Source organism: Alternaria triticimaculans (assembly GCF_023758025.1).
Source record: "Alternaria triticimaculans strain BMP 0046 chromosome Unknown scaffold_1, whole genome shotgun sequence".
Lineage (NCBI taxonomy): Eukaryota > Fungi > Ascomycota > Dothideomycetes > Pleosporales > Pleosporaceae > Alternaria > Alternaria triticimaculans.
The window spans coordinates 1,987,420-2,011,018 of NW_026055958.1; the positions used below are offsets into that span (position 1 = coordinate 1,987,420).

At 52.9% G+C, this 23,599-nt stretch overlaps 12 protein-coding genes across 12 annotated transcripts; 5 read left to right on the top strand and 7 right to left on the bottom strand.

Moving 5' to 3' along the window:
- Positions 1 to 947: 947 nt before the first annotated feature.
- On the bottom strand, positions 948 to 1,958 carry J4E78_000637 (uncharacterized protein; the record flags this gene model as incomplete). Its single annotated transcript, XM_049361299.1, has 1 exon — positions 948 to 1,958. One exon carries the CDS (start codon positions 1,956 to 1,958, stop codon positions 948 to 950), a length of 1,011 nt encoding a protein of 336 aa, XP_049226582.1.
- Positions 1,959 to 3,630: 1,672 nt separating this feature from the next.
- On the top strand, positions 3,631 to 4,454 carry J4E78_000638 (uncharacterized protein; the record flags this gene model as incomplete). The annotated part of the gene is made up of 2 exons (XM_049361300.1): positions 3,631 to 3,688; positions 3,742 to 4,454. The coding sequence occupies 2 exons, from the start codon at positions 3,631 to 3,633 to the stop codon at positions 4,452 to 4,454; spliced, it is 771 nt and encodes a 256-aa protein (XP_049226583.1).
- A 300-nt stretch (positions 4,455 to 4,754) lies between these two features.
- J4E78_000639 (uncharacterized protein) lies at positions 4,755 to 6,638 on the bottom strand (the record flags this gene model as incomplete). Its single annotated transcript, XM_049361301.1, has 2 exons — positions 4,755 to 5,506; positions 5,555 to 6,638. The coding sequence occupies 2 exons, from the start codon at positions 6,636 to 6,638 to the stop codon at positions 4,755 to 4,757; spliced, it is 1,836 nt and encodes a 611-aa protein (XP_049226584.1).
- A 1,208-nt stretch (positions 6,639 to 7,846) lies between these two features.
- J4E78_000640 (uncharacterized protein) lies at positions 7,847 to 8,775 on the top strand (the record flags this gene model as incomplete). Its single annotated transcript, XM_049361302.1, has 2 exons — positions 7,847 to 8,088; positions 8,268 to 8,775. 2 exons carry the CDS (start codon positions 7,847 to 7,849, stop codon positions 8,773 to 8,775), a joined length of 750 nt encoding a protein of 249 aa, XP_049226585.1.
- Positions 8,776 to 9,534: 759 nt separating this feature from the next.
- Positions 9,535 to 10,164, bottom strand: J4E78_000641 (uncharacterized protein; the record flags this gene model as incomplete). The annotated part of the gene is made up of 1 exon (XM_049361303.1): positions 9,535 to 10,164. One exon carries the CDS (start codon positions 10,162 to 10,164, stop codon positions 9,535 to 9,537), a length of 630 nt encoding a protein of 209 aa, XP_049226586.1.
- A 740-nt stretch (positions 10,165 to 10,904) lies between these two features.
- Positions 10,905 to 11,740, top strand: J4E78_000642 (uncharacterized protein; the record flags this gene model as incomplete). Its single annotated transcript, XM_049361304.1, has 3 exons — positions 10,905 to 11,240; positions 11,350 to 11,517; positions 11,606 to 11,740. 3 exons carry the CDS (start codon positions 10,905 to 10,907, stop codon positions 11,738 to 11,740), a joined length of 639 nt encoding a protein of 212 aa, XP_049226587.1.
- Positions 11,741 to 12,957: 1,217 nt separating this feature from the next.
- J4E78_000643 (uncharacterized protein) lies at positions 12,958 to 13,453 on the top strand (the record flags this gene model as incomplete). The annotated part of the gene is made up of 2 exons (XM_049361305.1): positions 12,958 to 12,965; positions 13,024 to 13,453. The coding sequence occupies 2 exons, from the start codon at positions 12,958 to 12,960 to the stop codon at positions 13,451 to 13,453; spliced, it is 438 nt and encodes a 145-aa protein (XP_049226588.1).
- A 470-nt stretch (positions 13,454 to 13,923) lies between these two features.
- Positions 13,924 to 14,709, bottom strand: J4E78_000644 (uncharacterized protein; the record flags this gene model as incomplete). The annotated part of the gene is made up of 1 exon (XM_049361306.1): positions 13,924 to 14,709. The coding sequence occupies one exon, from the start codon at positions 14,707 to 14,709 to the stop codon at positions 13,924 to 13,926; it is 786 nt and encodes a 261-aa protein (XP_049226589.1).
- Positions 14,710 to 15,703: 994 nt separating this feature from the next.
- Positions 15,704 to 16,474, bottom strand: J4E78_000645 (uncharacterized protein; the record flags this gene model as incomplete). Its single annotated transcript, XM_049361307.1, has 1 exon — positions 15,704 to 16,474. The coding sequence occupies one exon, from the start codon at positions 16,472 to 16,474 to the stop codon at positions 15,704 to 15,706; it is 771 nt and encodes a 256-aa protein (XP_049226590.1).
- Positions 16,475 to 18,150: 1,676 nt separating this feature from the next.
- Positions 18,151 to 21,498, bottom strand: J4E78_000646 (uncharacterized protein; the record flags this gene model as incomplete). Its single annotated transcript, XM_049361308.1, has 2 exons — positions 18,151 to 18,701; positions 18,753 to 21,498. 2 exons carry the CDS (start codon positions 21,496 to 21,498, stop codon positions 18,151 to 18,153), a joined length of 3,297 nt encoding a protein of 1,098 aa, XP_049226591.1.
- Positions 21,499 to 22,072: 574 nt separating this feature from the next.
- On the top strand, positions 22,073 to 22,559 carry J4E78_000647 (uncharacterized protein; the record flags this gene model as incomplete). Its single annotated transcript, XM_049361309.1, has 2 exons — positions 22,073 to 22,261; positions 22,314 to 22,559. The coding sequence occupies 2 exons, from the start codon at positions 22,073 to 22,075 to the stop codon at positions 22,557 to 22,559; spliced, it is 435 nt and encodes a 144-aa protein (XP_049226592.1).
- An 86-nt stretch (positions 22,560 to 22,645) lies between these two features.
- J4E78_000648 (uncharacterized protein) lies at positions 22,646 to 23,531 on the bottom strand (the record flags this gene model as incomplete). Its single annotated transcript, XM_049361310.1, has 3 exons — positions 22,646 to 23,020; positions 23,068 to 23,430; positions 23,481 to 23,531. 3 exons carry the CDS (start codon positions 23,529 to 23,531, stop codon positions 22,646 to 22,648), a joined length of 789 nt encoding a protein of 262 aa, XP_049226593.1.
- Between the last annotated feature and the right edge of the window lie 68 nt (positions 23,532 to 23,599).

Here is a 23,599-nt window from a genome sequence, read left to right on the forward strand (position 1 = left end):
CTGAGTTGGTGAGTCCGAAAGAGCTTTCGGCAGCGGCTCGTATGCCGTTGAATAAGTTAGTGAACATTGGTGTCGCATTGCGGTGGCAGAGCGGCGGGCATTCGCATCGTCTGGTAGGCTGGGTGACCTCGGAACTGCGTGAGGGAACTGCACAAGCGCAGACGCGCACCGTGGGGCATGCGGAGGTGAAGGTGCGCCAGAGAACCCGTCGGCGATACGTCCGTGCGCCTTGACGTAGGTGCTTCAGCGCGCTGCAGGGACGCGACGGCTCAGCTGCGACGTCGAGCTCGAGAACAGATTGGTGCGTCACGACAAACGGCACGTCGGATAAGGTCACGTTGGGGACTTTGGTGATATGTTCATAGTCACAAATCAATGCGACATATTCTTCTTCGATGCCTCGCTCTGTGGACAGGCGGGCTTCAGGGCTTGGTGCTACCTGAGATCCTACGCTTCGCTATGTAAAAATACAATGTACAGAAATGAGGCTAGGGCCCTGGATGTGCTACGTGCATGGCCAGCCTTTCAGCGACGTCCCCAATCGAGCGCGCTCTACATTTCCGAGTTGTGACTGACGTGACCAGAAGGTATTCGCGGTCATGTCATGAACACATCTACAGATGACAGTATGGTGTATACCTTCACGGTATCTGTTTGTGCATCTCGGCAAAGAAACATCTCTCCGTGCAACTCACTCAGCAACAGAAGCTAGCAGTCTCTCTTACAAGCGGTGCTCCGTCGAAAGCACCAGAGTATTGACAGCCAACTTGCAACCCGCACCCAGTACAACACGAAGCGGCGTTGTTTCAGACGCGTTTGGGCATACGGTGCGAATAACGGTCGCGTAAGCCAGCCATCAGACGACCGTGGCGAATACATGGGTTGTATGGTTGGCTTTGCGATTGATCTGGGGTCGGCCTGAAGATCGTCGCTAGGCTGAGATTCTCCTAGGAACCAGCAGTCGGCTTCTCACGTGACTCATCCGTAGACACTACTCTGCGTTTTTCATGCTGGCTCTTCTCATGGCGGGCTTGATCGATGGCCGATCTTTGGGCGATGCTGTCGTCGTGACTGCGCCATACTATGTTGGTCCCCTCCGGCAGTTTGAGGACCCGCCTTATTGTATCCCGAATCTTGACATTCTTCACACCATCGCTCTTAGTCCAGATGCTGAAGACATCTTCGCCGCTCCGGACACTCAAGACGAAGCCGCAGAACTCCTCCCCGGCATCCAGGAACTGATCTCCAACGAGTGCTAGTAGCAGGTCCTCCCAGTAGCGGTCAGCCACGCCCTTTTTCAGGCGCATGATCCACTTGCCACCTCGCTTGTTCTCATCGTCCTCCCATACCGGCCGGATGCCTTGCTTGAACACGTGGTAATCGGAAACGGAGGGGAGACTCGAAGGACGCTTAAGATGGGAGAAGACCTTCCAGAACTCTTGCGCCGTACTGAATTTACAGAGGGGCACAATCGACTTCTCGTAGTCTACGTTCTTGGCCGTAGGCGGACGGTACCATACCGCCCATGTGTATTTGAGCGGCCACGGCGCATTGAAATCTGGCGGCGCAGAGGGACTCGCTGTGTTGTCTGGTATTGAGGTTGTGGATATCGATTCTTTGCGTATGCTATTGACGACCTTGCTCACGGGCTTGTCCTTTTTATCAGAAGGTGTCGCGGGCGTGGGCGACGACATGGCGGCTGCTTTGAAGTCGAAAGCAGTGCCAGGCGTTTTGGGCGCCTTTCCCGCAGATCCAAAGGAGGCGAACGCGCCTGAGCCGAGCCCAAACGCAGAAGAGCCCCCAGTTGTGGGTGACGCTAAACCACCGGGTGTCAAGGGCGATATAGCGTTGAAAGGGTTTCGACCGCCGTGGGAGGAGTCGCCACCGAAGCGTTTGGTAGCGGAGACGGTGCGTTGGTGCGGCTCGGATTTTTCGCTGTTATTTTCCGAATGTGACATGGAGAGAGAGAGCTTGCTGGTGCTGTTGGCGGCCGTCAGTGGAGAGAACAAAGATGCGGGGACGCAGGAGCATACTTGGAGCGCCGAGTCCAGAGATTATCCCTGTTATCCATTGGCAGCAGTGTCAAACGAGTATATAATACAATGCAAGAAGGTTAAATATCCAAGGCTTGGTGGGAGTAACGAGCGAACAAGCAGCAGAGGAGCTGGCGGGCTAGCGGCCAATGTGCGTCGAAGATATGCGGGGTGTAGTTTGTGGTGGTGGATGTTTGCTGCGAGGAGGAAGTCTGTCACGTGTCGTTGGTATGATGCTGCGGAAAGATGTGGCGAAGGCGGGGGTGTGTGATTGTCGAGCGTGGTGGGATGTATCGTGTGCAATGGCGGATGGTGGTGCGTACTGAGAAAACGTTTGAGAGGTTGGCACTTGCAGCTCAGGCGCGCGCCTTCCGCGGCAGGGATGTGGCTTAGTCATCAACCGAGCTCGATATTCTCTTCGCCGGCGCGCCCGTCCTCTTCTCTTCTTCAACACCGGCCTTTGACTCGTATCATTTGCCAGCTCGACACATCCTACTCAGCTGGCAACTCGGATAACTGGCCCAGAACGAGCCATCCTCTTCTAAAACCATCATCACGAGGGCCGCTTCGGTGGCTTCCATGATGCGGTGATGACCTGAAAGTAGGGACATTATTTCATCACGCGCGCGACGCGTTGAGGCTGCAAGCTGTCTCAGTCTCTTCTGTATGTGTGCCGCCATGATTTTTTCGTTCGCGACACGGCTAGTGATGACTAGGTCCTTTGGACCACTTCTGGTAGTCTGAGTCTCAGCCAGATGTACACTATCGCAACTTTGCGATTTCTTGGTTGAGCTTGAAGCTCTAAGGCAAAGTCTGAAGCCCACAATTGTGCCACGCGTGTATCAGGTACCTCTGGAATCTCCGCTAATTGACGACTAAGCAGTACTATATAGCGCTGCTCAGGCGGTGAATTGGCTCTGAATAGCCGCTAAGGTTGGGCACTGGTTCCTTTGTGGTCTCACCGTGTATCTCAGTACCTGACATCTCGCCGCCATGGATGTTTTCCGGTGCGAGTAGCGTCAGGCGCGTCGCGGTTTAAGAAAGCTCTAACATTAGAACACGCTGAAGAGTCTTGGCGGACATTGGCTGCATCGCTTGACAGTTACCTCTCGTAGACGCTAGGTGCCGTAGAGCCGCTTGTCCTTCGATACAGAATGAGGAAAGCATCAAGATGGCGGACTTGTTCCGGAGTGAAAGCAATATCAGAATAATACAGATGATTTTCTCATGCGTGCTTTGACCACAGGCGGCTTGCGACCAGGTTGTCCACACTGACCACAATGGGTGGACATATCCTTGATGCATCGAGACGTCTTAATAACCGCGGCAACCTCTGCATCTGCTACAATGACCGGGGTTACAGGCCGCACCTGCATGTGAATCAGAACGCGTGCGGGGTGGGATTGTGCTGGGGCCTACGTCATACTTCCGCCGTTCACAGGACAACGCACCCCACCACGCGCATTGCTTTCTAGCCGTCCTAAACTAACGCCGTCGCCTCATCTGTCGCCCACCACCATACAAAGCCAGCTCCTCCCGCATCTCAGCCTCTCACACCCACGGCTACTGTCGCAAAGTCCCTCCCATATCACCCAACATGACTGGACAATCCCCCGAACTGCATTCGCCGAGCTCGCATCCTGAGCGACCTAAGGGTGGGACTCTCCCATACCCCGCCGCCTGGTGCACGCATGGCTAACAAGGCCAGGTATCCTCAAAAACTCTAGCTCGTACCGCGCCGACTCCCAAACGTCCCCCACTAGCGAGCTTCCACCGGCCGTAAGCCCCATATCCGAGCGGCCGCAGCTGGGTCGCGAATTGTCAGAGAAGGAAATTGTATTGGAAAACACGCTGCGCAATGCTGGCGCTCACCGAAGATCCTCGTCGAACCCACGCGGCATCGGTTCACGACGGCAGTCGGGCATTGACCCCGCGGACGAGACAAGCCCGCAGCTCAAGTGGGACGAGGCCAACCTTTACCTGAATGAGCAGAACCGCGACAGCACCATGAAGATCGATGAGCCCAAGACACCATACGCCAAGCAGTACGATCCCGCCGAGGACGAAGAGGAGGTCGAAATGCTCAACGCCGAAGAGCTCAAGGTGGACGAGCTGGACAAGCCAAAGCGGAAACCTAAGATTGAAGATATACCCGAGTTCGACTTGGGACAGCCGGAGCTGCAGGCACGACAGTCGCAGACACCCGAGAGCGAGAAGAGGGTCATGGTGGAAGAGGGCATGGATACAGATGAAGGCTACCACGGCGAGCTCCTCCCCAACGCCACCCAGGAAGAGAGGGAGAAGCACCGCAAGTTTGAGGAGTTGCGCAAGAAGCACTATGAAATGAAGAACGTCAAGGACCTGCTTGGTCACCCAGAAGATGACGAAGATGAGGAAATGCCGACACGGCCCAATGCTTAGTAGACGTATGTTTCTGTGCTATGGGTACTGCAGCGGTGGCCAAGGTCGATCCCGAGAGTATGTACGAAGCTCGCCCAGCGGCGTTGCACGAATTGATTTTGGCGGCATCAAGGTGGAGTTTTCGGATTTCCGGCGCTATGGTCAAGGCCGCGGAGTACTTAGAATACTTCAATTCGTAGTCTGTTCAATGAATGACGTTCTGGTTCAACCATGTAGACATGTGGTCACTGATTTGTATTGTAAGACGTGAAAACCAGTTGTGATTCTGTACTCGAGAATATATCCAACTCCAACGACACTCTATGCCCTGAACTCCTTGTCAACACTCTCAAAGTTCTCCAAGAAACTCTGGAAAGTAAAGACACCCAGACCAGGATCCAAACTTCCGGTCGTTGCCCTGATAGAATGCATACTCAGCTGCGGAATGCCGCAATCAATGGACCTGATACCCGTTGCAGAACTCAGCATTGGTCCAACGGTGCCTCCACTCCTGCTATCATTTCGAATTTGAAACACCTGAAGCTTAGGGTCGACCTTGCGCATGCCGACATCGCGATCAACACAGCGCTGCAGAATAGCGGTGGAGACAGCGTCAGTCGTCATGTGGGCATTTGAATCCGCAGAGACAGCAGGACCGACATTGAGACGCGGAGAGTGGTTCTCGAGATACGCGTTGAGGAAGTTGGGATTCACCGCGTGAATCACGTCGCTAGAGACGAGGAAAGAGTTTGCATATGTTCTGCTCAAAGCGCTGCCGGTCTTTCCGTTGCACGCAAACTCTTCGACGATGCGCTCCATGACGCTTGGAAGGAAGTTGCCATGAGCACCTTGTCGGAGTAGCGAGCCGACTTCTTCGTCGTCGAAGAGGGCGACCATGCGGATCTGGGACGAGGTTGAGAGGGATGAACTCGAGTTGAGGAGAGCTTGAATAGCAGCCCAAGAGCAGAGTTTGTCGTCGATCCGACCGGCGAAGATGAACTCCCGGTCGAGGCCACCGGTCTGGGCAGCTTGCGTATCGAAGAGCTCAAGCTCCCAATTGACAATGGACGAATCTGTTACAAATCAGTATCTTTAGGGACGTGAGGGTGTAGTGCACATACAGTCCGTAATGCCGAGTTCGCTTGAGATGGCTTTCACAAGCCTCTCCGGCTGAGTAGCAGCGAATGCGCCCTCTCCGCCCAGCACACTGGCTTTCCAGTTCTCCTCACCATGTTCCGACGAACTTCCAATATCGCTGTTGTCCAGACCGATTATGGGGACCATTTGCGTCTCTTTGTTGAACGGCCCGTTGGCGGCAGCACCAAAATGAGGTGCTAGTGTTGGAATCCTTGCAATAGGCCAGTCCAGCTTGACAAGCCTCGTGACTATTTTCCCATTCTCCTTGACGAGTACCCGTCCACCAACACCAAGGTCGCGGTCCCACCATGTGTCGCTCAGTGCACCGGCGTATGGGGCCACACCGAGCTGTACGTAGCCTGATTTGGTGCGAAGGTTCGAGATGGGCTTCAACTTCGCTGTGAGCGCATCAATGTGTCCAGCAAGAATCGCAGCTCCATTGCCCGACGCGTAATTGTCACCAATAGCGAAGGCGATGAGCGAGCTCCCGTTGCGCTCAACGTAGTATTTGCCGCCAGCCTTCAGCTCCCACGCATCGCGCTCAGACAGCTTCTTGTAGCCATCCTTCTCAAGGTCCTGTGCGACAGCATCGACAGCGTGGAAGATTGTAGGATTGCTCGTCATGTAGTCGGTGAAGGGCTTCGTGTAGCGTGCCGGATCTTCCTTTGAGCGAGCAGGCACCGGAATCCAACAATGAGAGGGCGTTGGCTTAGGCATCTTGACGTCCTCTTTTGCTTGCTCAACTGGAACCTCTAGTATCTTCGGTGGTACAGGGGGAGGGTTTTGGTAGCTCGAAGGCGGCGCGTAGTCTTCGTCTTCAACATCGATAAGGTTGGGATACGTCGCGGTGATACTGTGCCGGTTACGGTAGTCGGAAACAGCTTCGCGGCTCCTCCATCCTCTCTCTGTCACTCGGTCCTGTCGATGACGTTGAGGTAGCGATGCGGTCGTGTGAGCGCGTCCAAGTGTCGTGGAGTACGAATGCCGTAGCGGGCGGGGCGGTGACGGATCCGCGTAGAGGTCCGCGTTCGAAGCCGCCTTGCGAAGGCTGGGGTGATTTCTCGTCATATCGGAAGTTTCGCACCGTGTTGATGAAGCTCGAGACGGAGTGAGAGAGACGAAAGGAGTCGATGGCAGAGGGCGAGGCTGTGTTGTTGTAGTACAGCTGGAGTTACCACCTGAGCAGCGCCACAGATGGGGCGAAGCTATCCGAAAGTGGAAAGCTCCGGACGACTCGCCGCAGCTATCGAACGCCATCAGCCAAATCAATAGGTTGAACCATCACAAACATAGGAACCACTATCGCATCGAGCGCTTTTACGAGCTGTACCGATTGTTGGACCCGCTGAGTCGCGAAAGTATGGCATACGCAAGAAGGTTGAATTGACGACTAGGTACCCTGAGCCCGTTCCGGTAGAGACGATACCCTGATACTTCTACACCACCCGACTCGTGTTGACTGCTACTGCTCACCCTCGTATCACCACCAACCTGGCCCAGTACAACTCCTCTTCCGTTTCTCCTGGTGTATCATTTATAGGTTGTCTACATCCTTCGGCCTCTTACTGACCTCAGGAACTATCAGCGTGATGGAATCCACAATTTCATTACAATCGCTTCAGTTTGAGTGAGCAGAAGAACGATCTGTGCCTATCCAGACGGCGAAAAGTCTCGCATTGCTTTGGTCGTGCTCGCCAGCATAGCAATCATCATCGTCGTTCATGTTAGGTTTCTTTACTATTCCAAGGTTGCCTCAGTACCAAGAGATAATAATGACCTTGACTGTAACAAAAGTGATTCTTGGCTAGTTCCTGCACAGTAAAGAAACCCCGCGACGGCGTTGTATGTATGAGGGTAAGGCCTTACGTCAGGATTTAGACAGGTTAGCTGGGGCTGTGACTACCTAGGCATGCTACGCCTTGTAGAGTGCCAAGGGCGACAGTGTGATGATGGATAGCCAGCGTTTGAGCGGTGGAAATCGGATGGTTCGGGGTGCAATAAGGAGGCAGTTAGGAATCGAAGGTACGTCATGCGTGCGAGGGCGTAAAAGGGCGCCCAAAGGGCTGAAATGGATGTTGCTACGCCTTCTACGACCTGACTGCGCCACACTAAAGAGACAGCATGTTAGAAAGGCTTTCCGCCCTCGGCTTCTTCCCTCCAACCCATTACCATTTTTCCAGCTGAATCCCACCTGCCAAGCCCGCAATATTCATTTTCCAAATCGCAAGTGCAAAAGATATTCACATTCAAAATTTATCTTCTACATCACTCAAGCAATGACAGGGTTTACTGATAACAACGAAGATGACTTCAATGCACAAATGCTTGCCGCTATCGAGTCCAACGACCTCGCTACCCTACATGATGTGATGTCGAAACACGAGGCTGAAGATCCTGATGCTTTGCGCCGGGGTAACGGATTGAGCGATGCCCTCAACGAAGCATTAGAGCTGGCCCGGTACGACATGGCCGAAGAGCTCTTCAAGCGTGGTGCTAGGTGCACTGATTGCACTATAGGGTATGTTCTGGATGGGGCACGTCGGGAAAATGAATGGAACACGAAAGCCATCGATGTGGCGCTGGCGTACGGTTGGAATATCAACGAGCCCTATGAGCATGTTGGCAGCGCGCTTGTGTAAGCCTTCGCTACCCTTCTGGAGACCATTCGACTCGCAGAAATAACTGACAGGTAAACAGATCCATCGTCAGTAGCGCGGAGACAGGCCCAGGATATCCCGATGGCGATACAGCTTGCCTAAAGATTGCTGCGCATCTATTGTCAAAAGGCGCCCATGTGGACGAGAGCACCCGGACGAACGAGAACCCGCTCGAAATAGCCTGTGCGAAAGATGACAGGCATATGGCAGCGCTATTGTTGGCACATGACGCATCGCTGGAAGAGGCGCCCAAGGCACTCCTCAATGCTGCCCGTGAAGGCAGCATTGACATTATGCAGCAGCTGCTGGATCGAGGCGCCGATGTCAATGCACACCCGTACGGAAGACTCGAGATAATCCCTTGCCAACTAGAGGACGAAGGTTGGGGCTCTGCGCTACATTGTGCCGTTAAAAACCACCATACCGAGGCAGTCTCATTTCTCTTAGAGAAAGGCGCGGCCAAGGAGTACAGGAACATGGTGGGGTTGAAGGCTTTGGATCTTGCTCGCAAATTGGGACATGAGGATATTGTGCGGTTGTTAGAGTAGAGTGATGACCGCGTATGCAATCATCTACCATGAACAGCAGCATTTCTTCTTTGGAAATTTTGTTAATGAACCCGTATGAAAAGTGCTGGATCCTGGGCTGTTATCGCAAGAAGGTGGAACTTTCGCCCGACACGAAGACCGATCGATGCACCGGATGCCGTGACATTGACGCGGATCTGTCCAACGTTGCATACCAACACAATATCAGCGATAACTATAAGGGTGCAAGTTTTAACAAAAAAAGAAGTATTGATTTACACATGAGCCTGCGAACTCGTTAACAGATGGTTTGAGGCTCAAAGAGATGGACTTGACAAATTGGTGGGTTGAGATCACACCGATCACTCATACACTGATCGAACCCGCCCTCAGGAGCATCTCTGAGTACCTGAGTGGAACTTAGACACAAAACATTTAGCAACCATCTATATCGACAATAGGCTTGATTCTAGCAGTACAAACACCGAAAAAGATGCATCATTCGACGAATGTAAGACAACGCGAGAAGCCGACGATAACGGCGAGGGTTTTTAGGTCGTCGAAGAAAGCTTTGTTACATGTTCGTCAATGCCGTTGCACTTGAAGCAGCGATGGTGAGGACGCGTAGGAAACAAGGGAGAAGAACGACGACGTCGATGGAGCTGCGTGGCTATATGGTGTCTAAGTGCTTGGTAGTGTCACCACGTTGAGGCGATCGCGGCGATTCTATGAAGCGATCAATGCGATGATAGTCGCCCAATCCCGAGCACACTTCTCCAATCACAACTTCACTTCCTCCCACTCTCCTCCCTGCGGAAAACCCAAGTGGAATCTCCCACATTTCGCAAAACTAAACACTGCTTCTTCTGCCATGGTGAAATCTACGACTTTCCCTCCAAATTCCTCATTTGCGTCCAGGAAATGTGCATGGATCCGTGGGCCGCTGATAGCCTTCATCCAGGCTGGCACCACGAAGCCGAACACCGTACCGTCGATTGCATTTCTGCTGGGCCCATCTTCGAATTCTATCGAATCAAAACGACCAGCGATCTTAAAGGGCATAAGAGTATTCACGCCCTTCGCTGGACCCACATCATCTGATGAAACGAGCTCATCAAGGGCTTCCAGCGACATCGACCCGATCTTCAGACGAAATGTTGGCTGGTATACTGTGACCAATGCGAAAGGAAGGCGTGCATTCATGGGTGCTGACTTTGCTTTACCATCCTTGGTAAGTGCGTACGCTTGTCGGTCTTTCAAAATCATGAGACTGCCATCTTCGTAAACACCAATGCCATCTGTGCCGTGGGAAGTAAGGTCAGCGGTTCGCGGTTGGCCTTGATTGAATCCGGCGTTGAGAGCTGCGTAGGTGGAGAATTGGAATATATCGTTTGGTATTGAGCCAACCATGATGGAAAGTACTGTAAAATTCTGTGATTCGGGTGATGGTATCTGGTGTTTGATAACTAGATATGTTGGAGTTCGAGGTTGGGTAGGTAAGGGTCCGGGCTTAGCGGAGAGCCGATCTCCGACTCGGCTACCATATCAGCCCTGCGGTGTGTGGGCGTCATCCCTAGGCGTTCTCTTATACATGCTTATTCTGTTGTACAGATGGAGGTTCTAGATGAACTCATTGATGTGCTTTGCGAAGCAGTACTCGGCAGATCTTGAGCCTTCAGTGTTTCTACTCCATGTCGCCTTCTCGACTCAGACCATCGAAATTCCGCGTGATACATCTTTCTCTTTGCGGCTTTTACGTCTTTAAGTTCTGATTTCCAACGTGATCGGCCGTAATAAGTACATGGAAGCGTCGAAATCGTGAATATCAGAGTAGGAAAATGCGATATGTACCATACGACTGTATCTCTTCCTAAATGTCGGTTGATAATGTGTTGGTCATGTCTTCACAGACTAAGTCGGTACTTTATTACAAGGAATAAACTAGCCTCGACATCTGAATTTAGTACGATCTTTTAGAAATGTTCTTGGAAACACCTTCCTGCAAGGTTGAGTGTGAAGGGAAGCAAGCCAATAACACGATCGCTTATGTAAGTGATTTAGCGCGAACCGTCGGAAGCTCAACTTCACCATCCAAACGGCATCTTTCCCAAGCAATTGCGCAGCCCGTCTGCTCCAATACCTCGCCAGATATGCTCCCAACAGCCCTTCGCGCCCTGCGCTCTCGCAGCGCAGCGGCTTCCTCCCGCTCCTTCGTCCGCTACACCTCCACCGCGACGACCAGCAACCAGGTCCCCGCTAACGACCCTGTCAAGCGCGATGCGAAGCCGAACGTTTCCGAGACCAATGCGATGCCTACATCTTCCGAGGGTTCCTTCGACAAGGTCTTGCAGGAGTCTCCAGAGACAGCCGAGAAGTTGAGGGTTGAACAGGCGCCGAACTACAAGGGCATTTGGTCGCGGAGCCAAAACCCGAGGGAGGTTGCGATGAGTGGGCCAAGATTTGAGCAGAGCATTATGGAGGACCAGGTATGTCGAAATCTCCTGGAGCGGACATTATGGAAGAAACGGAAACAACCGTGGAAGAAAGGGTTGGTTTATGCAGGGGAGATTCACATGCTGACATAGAATCGTACAGCCTCGCCCATACGCCGCGATCGAGCTCATCCACAAGCAGCCCGTTCGCTGGACGCACGACCGTACTGTATCCTGTGACGGAGGCGGTGGCCCTCTCGGACACCCAAGGATCTTCATCAACGTAGATAAGCCCCAGATCTGCTGGTGCACATACTGTGGACTTCCATTCGTAAGTCCCCGTTTGGATTGTGTCTATTTCAGCCTTCCGATACTGGAGCTGGTTAAGGCAAGAGAATTACCGCTAATTACCTCTATAGGCACACGAGAAACACCGACCGCTCCTCGAAGCCACCCCTGAACACGAGCTATCATACCCCCTTGGACCCAAAGGCGATGCGGCGGAAGTCAACGGGACGCAGAAGGTTACGGATGAGCCGCTTGCACAGCGATAGAGCGAGGCAGTCAGAAGAGAGATCAGGGCTGGTGTATATATGCATTGCAATTGAGACTTTGACAAACTGTCGTCTTCTGTCGTGTTGAGGTCGCGGTATTCGCCTGTCTTCTGAACGATGCAATGTATGCGCATTGAACTCGAAAAAGTTCTGGGATTGAGCTCCGCTTTGGTATCATCATTCGAGAGCAGAGTGTATTCCCTGAATACATGGCTTTCGCGAATCAAGTTGAGCCATCTCTTACCGGACAGCGTCGAGGGGTCATTCTATATGGATGTGAGACAGCCTTCATGTTCCACCTCATGGTACTGAAAGATATACATTACAAGTCCACCAATATTGACATGCTCTGAGCTTAAATCCCTAAGTCACTGCCAGTGCATACGGGAATACAACCGACTCTAACGGCGATGTCAAAGAGCAGAAAGGCCTTCATTTGAGCTGGATGGTTTATGAGATCACCATCTGAATTGAGAATAAAGTCTCGCTCCACAAACGTCGCTCCACAAACTTCAGGGCTATGTGAGACATCACCATGCGTCAAACCTCTGCGTCAATTGAATCTCGGCACTCCAAGTGAGGGTATCGCACTCGCAGTCTCTCTCCTGCGGTCAGAATGGTGCTTTGCACGTTCATCCTAGTACACATATCTACTACTGATTCAGTAATTTTGAAGTCTCACGAAAAACGCGTAGGAAGCGCGTCTTGTAGGGCCTGAAGGTCATTTAAAGTCGTTTCTGCTGGGTTAAAAGCGGAAAGAGAAGAAAACGAGGCTGTGCCCGGCGGAAGGACCTCACCACGTGTTGTTCAGCATTGGCTCAGCGTAGCACCCCATCTTTAGTGCGTCAAGGACCATACACCCAGGGCGTATGTGAGTATGTGCGTATGTTGAATGTGACCGTTGAAAACGGACATGCTCTTTACATTCAAGACGACCTAACCCCACCGCGACACTCCTCTGACGTCACCCCACCCCACATAACGCGACTCAACTCTCCGAACTTTAGCTCAACGCAATGCCGCAACAACACTCTACAAGCTCACATCTAACGACCTTCTTGATCGTCTTCATCTTCGTAATCGCGCTATTCCCAGGACTCTTTGTCGGTATATTCTGGGCGCCCTACAACAGCCTCGCAAACTACCTCGTGCCAACACCCCAACCGCGCGCAAGCGTGCTGTGCAAGAGTCCAAACGTCTGCACCTCCGTACCAATCATGTCTTGGTATGTCCTTGTGTTTTGTACCTATACAAAGTGTCTGTTAGTTGTTAACAGTTCCTAGGGCACAGAAATCCCTCACCCTCCCCAGCCGGTCGCGCGGGTCCTACCTCATCACCGACCACATCCTCAAAGAAGTACCCGAGATCAAGAGCTACAAGACTGGCCTACTGAACCTCTTCATTCAACACACATCGTGCGCGCTGTCATTGAACGAGAACTGGGATCAAGATGTTCGCGCGGACATGAGCACAGCGCTGGATCGCATTGTGCCGGAAGACAAGAAGGGTCAGGGACTGTACCGCCATGATGCAGAAGGCAGCGATGACATGCCCGCGCATGTCAAGTCTGCGTTGATTGGCGCGAGCGTCACGATCCCGATCACAAATGGAAAGCTGAACACGGGCACATGGCAAGGCATATGGTACCTCGAATTCAGAGATTCGAAGCACACAAGGAAGGTGGTTGCCACGATTCAGGGAGAGAAGATGTGAAGTGCAGGATCTTAAGATGGAGCTGTTCGCGAGCGACGTTGAGTCTGTGTTGGACTCGGCGAGTCTTGCATGAGGAACTTGAAACGTCAAGGATATAATTACGAAACAATACCATAGGAGTGGGAAGTACGAGAGCGGAATCCGAATGTTTGAGTACTATGTTATGTTACTATGGTCTATCGTGCAGTCGCAATTCCGCCCTTGCTTTTCTGACTCTCCCAAGAAACACCCCTAATAACGCCTGTCCTTCATAACCCCAACGCCAATATCATGATATGCTGCTTTCATACCTAGGCAGAAGTATCCTCCACTTTATAAATGAACGAAATCCTGAAAACCGTAGATCCCGTCACCCCATTGTCTCATTGCCGTTGATGCCTAACGTGATGTGGACCAGTCCTTCTTGTCCGTATCATCAACCGCCTCTTGTCTCTGCTGAGCGCGTCGCTGACTGTGGAAGAACGCTCCAATCACGCGCGGTGGAAGACGAGGAAGCCGACATCAGCATCCATCATCCATCGGCCAGGATGACACTCGTTCTCAATCTGATAGTAGGACCTGAGATGCCACTCGCCGTTGAGCTCGCGACACCAGAAAGGATCGTCGTCGCGTGCATCTGCTGGCCTAATCTTGCGCGGGTCGTACGAACCACGCTCAGTCGCGATCCTCCGATTCTCCATCTGGATGTCTTCGCGCGTGGGACCTTGCTGTGTGTGGCCGTGAACGTATGCTGGCCTTGTCTCTCTGACCGTCCTTGGGCCCGAGAAGCCTTGCGGTCCTTGTGGTTGACTGTTTGTCACATGATATGTTGTGGTAGTTGTACTTGGGCCAGGTGGATAGACGTGCGCCGAGTAGCCGTAACTAGGTACGGTGTTGTAGTAGGTCCTCTGGTAGGGGTAATAGAAGTTAGCAAGTGGGTACAGCGAGCCATACAAGTTGTAGTTGTAGTAGCCATAGCCACCGCCATAGGAAGGGTAAGAATAATTGGAGGCATAGTAGTTCTGGGGAAAGTAGTTGGTGGCGTAGGTTTGAGGGTACAAGGGACGGGTGTATACCGCAGGTTGGTAGGCGGCCACCCCGTATCCGACACCCATACCGACGCCAACGCCTCCGAGCCCACCGTAGCCATAGCCGCCGCCTATGACGCCAGTGGGCGCGGCGCCATTCGCGGCTTGGCCGGCATAGGAGAGGAAACCGCGTTGGCCGTAACGAGGGTTGTAGATGTATTGGTGGCGGGGCTTTGGGTACCCCTCCATTGCAAGAGTTGATGGATAAGGGCCGATCGGACGATGAATAGGAGAGTTGTGAAGGAGGCAGGTCGCGATGGCGGTCGGTGGGAATTGCGCGGTTACAGTGGAGCAGGGCGAGAGGAGGAAGAAGGTGAAGGTCGGAGCGAGATACAACAAAATCGAGAGAAAGATGATGTCGCGGCAGTAAAGGCCGAGAGCCACGCGATGTTCAAGAAAACATGCGAGCCAATGATGGCGGGGCAAGGCAGCGGTGTAGTAAAGGGAAGTCGCAAACAAACGCGATGGGGCAACGAAAGACAAGCGAGAACTTACCATTGCGGGATTGACCGGCACAATACTACGAGCACCGACAGGATATCCGGTACCGTATGTATATGCAGGCGGATGGCCGGGATGGACACCTCCAATATACCCTCGAGGAACCATGGCCTGGGAGTGGCCGCCTGGGATTACGCCCCTGGAATAACCTCCAGGAACGACACCACTTGGATATCCGCCGCCGTACTGGGAGTACCGATTCGGATATGTGACTGCTCTGCTCATGTAGCGGCCTCTGGGGGTATGGCTGTAGTAGCGCGAAGGGTAGTACGAGCCGCCGAGGCCATACCTGCGGCGTCTAGACATACCAAAGCCGGGGTAGTAATCCTCTGTGTAGTAGCGCTGGCCATTGCGGACCTCAACTCTGGACTCGTAGCTGTAATCGTCGTCGTTGAAGCACATGTTGCTGGCCGTGGAATTGGGCTGGATGGGGACTGGAGACGAGGGAAAGAAACAGCCGAGAAAGCCGACAATGAGCGAAGCAAACGGTGGCCTATGACGCGAATGAGAAGATGAGGGAGATACAGACTTCACCGTGATATCGATAGTAAGGCGTGACTTGGGAAGTAGCCCATCGAGAAATGCTTACCATGTATCTGCATTCAGCGATAGAATGGTATGTACAGTACAGACCTAGAGTACCTACCAAGGGCCTGTCTGCAACTAGAGCCCACTTGGATGATCAAGTCTTTCCACTTCCACTCTTCGGTACAGCACCCCCTTCGATAGCACCAGTCCCCGCTCCAGGCGCGCCGTTCCCCTTCTTCCCAAACATGGCGCGGAACTTCTTCAAGACCGGGGCGACCGTCCATCGCGCAAAGGTGGGAGTAGCCCATACGCTGAACACGATTCTCGGAATCAACAACATCTTGACAATCGCGTAAGCCGTCGCAAACTCGACGACCAGCCTGACACCGCCTTCGCTGATGTTCCATGCCTGATCCACCTTCCTCAGCCTCTTAGTCTCGCTGCCGATGCCGTCGTCATCGGAATGCGACAACAAACCCTGGCTCTTCATCCACTGCCTCTGTTTGTCATCCTTCTGGATCTCGTCGACCTCACGTTCGGCTTCCAGCGCTTCATCGCTGCGTATCCAGCCCTTGCGCTTGAAGTACCGACCGAAGCGCTCGACGCCTGACGCTATCCAAGCCCCTTCTGCGAACCACGGAGGCAGCCAGTGTGTGTAGTGGAAGTAGCCAGCGAGACCGAACAGAGGGATGACGGCCGTGAGCTCGTGGAGGAGAAGGAACGACGTTATGTGCGTGACCGGGGCATTGCCGAGCGCATTGGTGTACTTGTGCAGAAACTTTGGCAGGCGGCGATTGAAGCGCTCGATGCGCGACTGGGAGGACGCTGGAGAGGCTGGCGGCTCTGTCGCATAGCGGCGCGTGTGTGGGCTGCGAAGAAGTTGTGGTGGGCGCGCAGCCGCCCGCAGGATGGCTCGTCGTAGCATTCTGGCTGTGTCAATCCCTCCTCCTTGTCTCAACCTTCCGGCCCGAGTGGCTCCTTATGCCTTGCGCGGTGTTGTGATTCCATGCGGAGAGCTGCCACTGCGCCTTCGTCGTATGACGAAGTCATCGGAACCCTGACGGGCCGATCCACGTTGGTCGCGTCTACCTAGGTACCGATCACCTATGTAGCAGCACCTTGTCAACTCCCGCATTGACGAGTAGACCTGGTAGTGTTATTCGCGCAATCCGGTCTGGCGACATTCCGAGGTCTCTTTGAATAATGGGTGGCATATACATCCATGCATGTCCGTCAAAGGATGGAGGCCGCGCCCCCTGTGCCACCACGCCCTAAACATCAACCACTAATCAGACGCCCTGTGTGACCAAAGCGCGTAAAACACGTAGTTCCAGAAGTCAAATTATTTTTAGTTACGAACCGCTGCAGAAGCATCTGCAGAACTGTCTCAATCGTACTGAGAGCAAACTCGCTCAACATGTTACTATTCTACGAAGATGAACCCAGCTCAATTGAAAATGTGCAGCCCTCATTCAAGACGATAAACAATGCTTCAACGCCAGCCATCGATCCGCTACCGCAATACGGCTCTCACGCTTTCATTCCATACCCACCTACGACCACACCAAACGATGCCTCGCCAGAAGACCCCAAAGCTGACAGTACATCTCCATCACGGCTAAAAGTACTCAGCCCTTCTTCATGGACATATTGTGGTCCTCTCCTCCACGCAAGCACCACGTCCCTCCCACCGTCATTCCACACCTGGGCAACTCTTACACTGTCTTCTCCCGCGACTTTGATACACCGGCTCCTCCCTCTCCTCTCATGGCTACAGACTTTCTTGTCAGCAGCGAACATCCACAATTACTGGCTGACTATCCGCTGCACCACGACAACCCACGAATACGATACACCACGCTGGCACACAGATGAGAATGTTTTCGCCTACGATGCTGAAGCCACTGGCTTTGGTCTTGCTCAGTCTAGTACGCAAAGGCTATGGAAGCTCTGTACCACACTCCTCGGACCAAGCACTCTCTTCACAAAACGTAATGACATGGCGCTGAGGGTGCTCAGAGAGACTAAGAAGATCGAGAAAGAGAAGTTGGGTGACCATACCTGTACATCGATATGTTGCGTAGGCTGTTCCACGTATAGTGACTCCGTACGACAGTCACTCGTACATTCTCTACAAGATGTGGAGCGTGAGACACCGGCTTCTAGAGAAGTGGCGTTTTTTAGGATAGGCGGAGAAGAAGGGGCGGTGCATTCGGAACCCCGCCACGATACTGATCGTATATTCATCAATGTAATTCCAGGCACAGAAGAAGATTTGCGGAGCTTGATGGCCAAATGGGGTATCGGATTCCCACGTGCGTGGTGTTTCGGTTCGCCTGTCGGCTTCGTGAAGAGTGACGAGGCGGAGACCTTTGCGATGGGAACTTGACCTAATGAGACAATGGGACGAGGTTCAGATGGCTGCTCAGAGATCATAGATCAGACACGTGCAATACGTATGATTGATTTATAGATCGAGGGAAACTACGCTAAGATGGGAACGAAGCTGCACCCCTTCCTTTTTTTCTACATCCTCATAACGCATCTCCATGTTCTTCTTCGATATATTGCTGAACAGAAAGCTCAGCGCGATAGTTTCACTCACAGCTTCTCAGCAACCTCGACGAAGTCTTCCAAGTTTCGCACCGGTCGAACACCGGTGCTGACTTGCATACTCGCCTTCCAAGCATGCACATCCTCGATAAGAACAGGCTGTGAAGCATCCACTACGCTCTTGACATCTGCACTCGTATCCAGGGCCTGAGGCGCGGCCGGCAGACCTGAATCTGCTACACCCAATGCAGCCTTTGCTTCGTCGAGGATCTTGTTAGCGACTTCCTTCTCGATCTTGAGATCGTCAGTGAGGTGGCTGGCAACTGCATCCGAGATAGCCGCATTGGACGATGCGTCCATGATGCGAGCCTCGAAAGCTTCGTCATTGGTTGTGATCTTGTGTTCGGCGAGAATGATTTTGAGCGCAGCGGCGGCGGCAGTCTTCTTCTCCTCGAGCGAGGGCTCCTTGGCCTTGGCTTGCGCTTGTAGATGTACTGAGAGTTTGGATCGTTGAGAGGATGAAGTCGAGATGTAGTGACTGTAGAAGTCTACCATGTCCTTCTTGGTAAGCTTCTCGATAGTCGCAGCATCAACATCGGCTGTATACTCGTTAGAAATGCACTAGTGCACGGGTCTAGGCGACAGCATACCTTGCAGGAAATCATACGAATCACTGTAAATATGATTCCAGAACCTATTGTCCTCGGACGATAGATTCTTCAGTTTCGCGAGCCTCTTGTTAATCATCGCACGCTTGTGACTCTCAAAGTCTTCCTCATTCATGTCGTTTAGTGTCTGCTCGAACGTGTTGAGGAAGTTCTCGATGCGACCTTCAAGGTACCGACAATCTTTCTCACTCTGGATGAGAATGCGATATCCTGACCAAATGTCGTGGAAGCTAGGGCCAGAGAATACGACGTAGCCAAGCTGCTCAATGGTACGAAGTTGATTGAAACACGGCTCGTCCGTCATCTGCCCAAGAAGCAGGAGCTTGGCGCGTGTGACGCTGTCGTAACGGTGACCGGCATATAAGCTATATTCGATGCAGTGATTGACGTTTTGAGGATCTTTTAGTTGTTTCTCGTAGATGAAGTTACTGCCGGATGGCCAGATGAGTCCCCGGCGTGTAGGTAACTGGTTCGATGGCAGTCTCCTTGGCTTGATAGTACGTTCTACTAGATCAGTAATCTTCAGAGCTTCCTCCTTGTAAAGGTTGCCATGTGCCAAAACCTCGATTTGACATTGCGCCAGGATTTGCGGGAAGAACTGCTGTACGTCCTGAGCCGTCACGTTCTCAAGCTCTGGAAGAAGTTCGTCGTTCATTACGCTCTTCTCACTCTTGAACTGCCGAGAGTATGTCCCAACCTGATGGAAAGGCTGCCCGTACTCCCAGTTGCGTAGGGAACGAAGCATACGGTCGTGAATAATCCTGAAACGATCTTCTGATACTTCAAGATCCCGTACTTGCAGTAAGACCTTCTCCAGCAATACGTGCAACTTGTCGTTGTAGCCACTGACGGTAATCGAAAGGCCACTGATGTGGTTGGTGAAGTCGTAGACCAAACCGGTTAGGTCAGCGTCGTAGGAATATTCCACTAGAGCGTCATTCACAAGCTCGCGATAGATCGTGCACAACAACGTGATACGAGCTGTGACGTTGGTGATGGGTGTTCGGAAGTAGATATGAACGTTAGCCTTGGGTACCCAGAACTGATCATCCTTCTTCCACCAGATGCGCACGTTGTCGTCGTGGCGGATAAGCTTCGGCTCCTTGGTCGGCTGTTCAACCTCTTTCTTCTCTACTTCGAGCCGGGTCGGGATGAACTCGTTCTTGTGCGGGAAGTGTAGCTCTGTCGGCCGGCTCTTGCTCTCGAATGCTTGTTTGATCTCGGCAAGGAAGTCTTCTGGTATCTTTTCGACCTTGTGCTCTGTTCCATACCACTTTTCCTTTTGATCCCATCCACCTGGGAAATCTTGACTAATGATCGTCATCCTGAAGTTGTCTGGTCGAAGGTAGGACATAGCCTCACTGATCAGCTGGGCATCGAACTTCTTGATGATGGCTGGGCCGCTTAGAAGCATCTTGCGGTCGTAAGGCCTCTGCATGATGCCGGCGAGACCACTGGCAGTGCGGCTAGGTGGGCTCTTTTGCTTAAATCGGAACTCCACTTCACTGATCCGCATTTGCTCCTCGACTACCCATTCGAGAGGTGGCTGATCGCGCATCAATCCGATGTATTGGAAGACAAGCTTGGCAACCTCTTTGTAATTCTTGAGCCCCTCCTCGGTCAATTTGATATTGACAGTGAACAGCCCGGAGCCAGGGCACAGGGTAGAGCCTCCAGCACCAAGTCCGTTCGCCCAGCCCTTTGCTTTGATGTGTGCAAGGATGCTACCGGGACCTTCGTGACCGAGCAAGTGACTAAGGTATCTGGAAGGATGTGACTCGTAAAACTTCTCTTCATCGCGATAGGCGAATGTGAGCTCTAACGACCGTGATTCCAAGACCGGTCTGGCAAACGTCTGTGTCAACAGTTCATTCCCAGTGTAGACGGGCATATCCCATCGATTTTGTCCAAGGTTCTTGTTCGGGACTTTAGCGAAGATCTCCTCCACCCATGTTTCCAGTGTGTCAAGGCTCTCTCGGCCTAGGACGACTAACTTCATGCGGTTTGCAGAATAGTGCGTTGAGTGAAACTTGATAAACTCGTCTCGAATCTTCACGCCTCGTGCTATGGGCTCGTCATGGAGGGTCTTGTAGCTTCCGGTCGAGAAATGGTTGTAGGGATGATCTGGATTGGCCAATGCCTTGTTAAGCTGATGCATCCGCCAGGTATCATTTTGGAGGTTCTTCTTATTCTCTGAGTCCACAGCCTTGAGCTCGCGATCGACCGTGTCTTCCAAGAACAGAGGACTGATGAAGAACTGGCCGAAGCGGTCCAGCCCTCCCCATAGCGGCGACTCGTCCTTGGACTCTGACAGATTAGTTTGTGACACGTCTGGCGATGCGGTTTGGCTGCTCGCAGGTGTGGAGGAAGGGTATGAAAGCTCAAAGTAGTAGTTGGTTGAGGTAGAGGCTGTGAAGGCATTCGAATACCCGCCGTGGCGTGTCAGATATTGGTTGTAGGCGTTCTCCTCTGGGTACTTTTCGGTCCCCATGAACAGCAGATGTTCCACCGCGTGCGCGATACCCGGCATATCCGGCGCATCGCTGAAGCTGCCCACATTGACATCCAGCGCCGCACTAGCCTTGTCCGTCCCCGCCTCGTGTATCAATAGGACCTCTAGTTGATTTGGTAGAGTGATGATTCGGTAGGAGCGATCGTCGAGTTGTGGCCTTTCCAGGTCTTCTATGCGCGACTTCTCCCTGGCCTCTCTTCCTAGCTCTTCCGCCATGGCAGCTGACTGCTTTCTTCTCAGCGAAGTCGCAAGGGCGCGATGTGTAGCTGGTAGCGGGACGACGGCGGCCTGGCAGTGAAGCGGGTTATGTATGGGGCGTGGTCCGAGGTGACTGGTGGCGAGCCGAGTCGAGGCTGAGTAGTGTGATGACGATGCTGTGTACTGTGCGATCGACCAGGCAACCGGTAGCCTGGGAAGGAGCGTTCGGTGTCGTGGTACCAGCGACAGGTTTCCCAGAGACTGTCGTGCGCCTAGCGATGGGAGCATCCACAAGACGTGCGGTGGAGCGGACAATGGTCGGACAGGCGGGTCCGCTGGTGATTCACTGTGGTCCGAGACTAATCAATTGCCTGCAGCTGTGGCAGACAAGTGGCGGTGAGGGACAGCGTATATTGTGGCGGGGAAGTGGCAGGCGCTGAGTGCGGCTCTACTCACCAAACAATGAATGCAGCAGCGTCCGGCGTTGTGGTAACGACCAACGTCAGATACGGTGGGCCCTGCATTGTCGATAAGACACTAGGGCTGGCTACTGCCCGTGCCCGTCACCGTTGATCTTCGTCTACGTGACAACATGGTACCCAAGGCATTTCAAGCAGGTTACGCGAACACGACTGGCTTCAGAAAGGTTGTCAAGGCGACTATATACATCAAGAAGAAAGATGGCATGTCGGATGCCGACTTTATCGAGTACTATAACAACAACCACGCACAGCGCGCAGTTCCCATCCTGCAGCGCCATGGCATCCTCAGCTACAGCCTTGTACAGCCCGAGCGCAGTCCACTACATAGCACCCAAGCTGAGACCGCCACAGACATACCATCTAGAGCGGGATCGAAAAGCCATACAAGACATTATGCACGGCAAAGCCAAGCTCATGGACTACGATGCCATCTGCACCTTCGTCTTCCCCGACTATCTGGCGCTGGCCAAGTTCATGTACGACAAAGATGGCGCTGCCTTGAATGGCGATCACGACAACTTCATGGACGACAGCCAAATGAAGATGATGGTCGGAGACGAGTACATGCTCATCCAAGACGGGGACAAGGTCGGGTGACCAAAGTGCAACTGAAGACGGAGTCTTCATGGGGTATCATTGAACCGGACCAAGTGTACAAATGCATCGAGAAGACGTCGCCGCGGCTACCTCCGGCCCTTGCCTTTGCCTCTGCCTGCAGATCCTCGTGGTGTAGATGAGCAGTTGGCTGAAATATGTCCCTTTTGCCCACATTTATAGCATTCCATGTTGGCCATGCCACCGAAGCCGCCCCCGCCTCCGGACCGTCGACTGCCTGATATCGATGTCAGGCCCTGTAGGTCGCCATCGTCCTTCTGTCGCTTCGGTGTTGCCTTGACGGAATCGTCGCCCCGCTTGTTCTTGGATTCGCGCTTTTCCGTGGCCATTTCGCGCTTGGTCTGTCGGATCAGATCTGCGGCAGGATCGTCCGAATCATACTCGTCTGAAGAATGCTCGGATTCTGATTCCGAGTTCTCGGCCTTGACAAAAGGCACCGTTGTCTGCATTTCGTCAGTTTGATTCTATCGCAAGTGCAAATTGTACACACATCTGCCTTCTTCTTGACACCACCGCCGAACTGCATTCTTATAGGCTTAACATCTTCCTCATCGTCCTCGTCCTCGTCCTCTGCGTCGAGCTCAGCGAATCCCGCTTGCCTAACCTTCATTGCATCTTGTCTCTTTCCTTCGAGAGGGTCCTTGAAACTCAACACCCACTTTGTCTCACCCGCATGTTGCGCAGCTTTGTCAAGGGCCGCCTGGCGCTTCGCTTCTTCCGCATCCAGTCCTGATTGTATGATGTCGTGATCCGAGGTTCCTACAGCGGATGCACCATTTGAAAGGCGTGCTTTCTTGCTAGGCGGGCCATTGGGCGTCGAGGGCGAAGACTTTGCGGCCGCGCGCTGCATAAACTACTCACGTTCAGCGTATTCCCAGGGTAATCCAGTAGTGATCTGCGTACCTTCATCCCCATCAGTCCCTTGGACATGGTTTTGGGCGTGTTTCCAGACATGTTGTGATTGGCTGCAGTATCGGTATCGCCGCGAAGGGTTGGCTGGGTTGTAATGTTGCTGTCTTCGT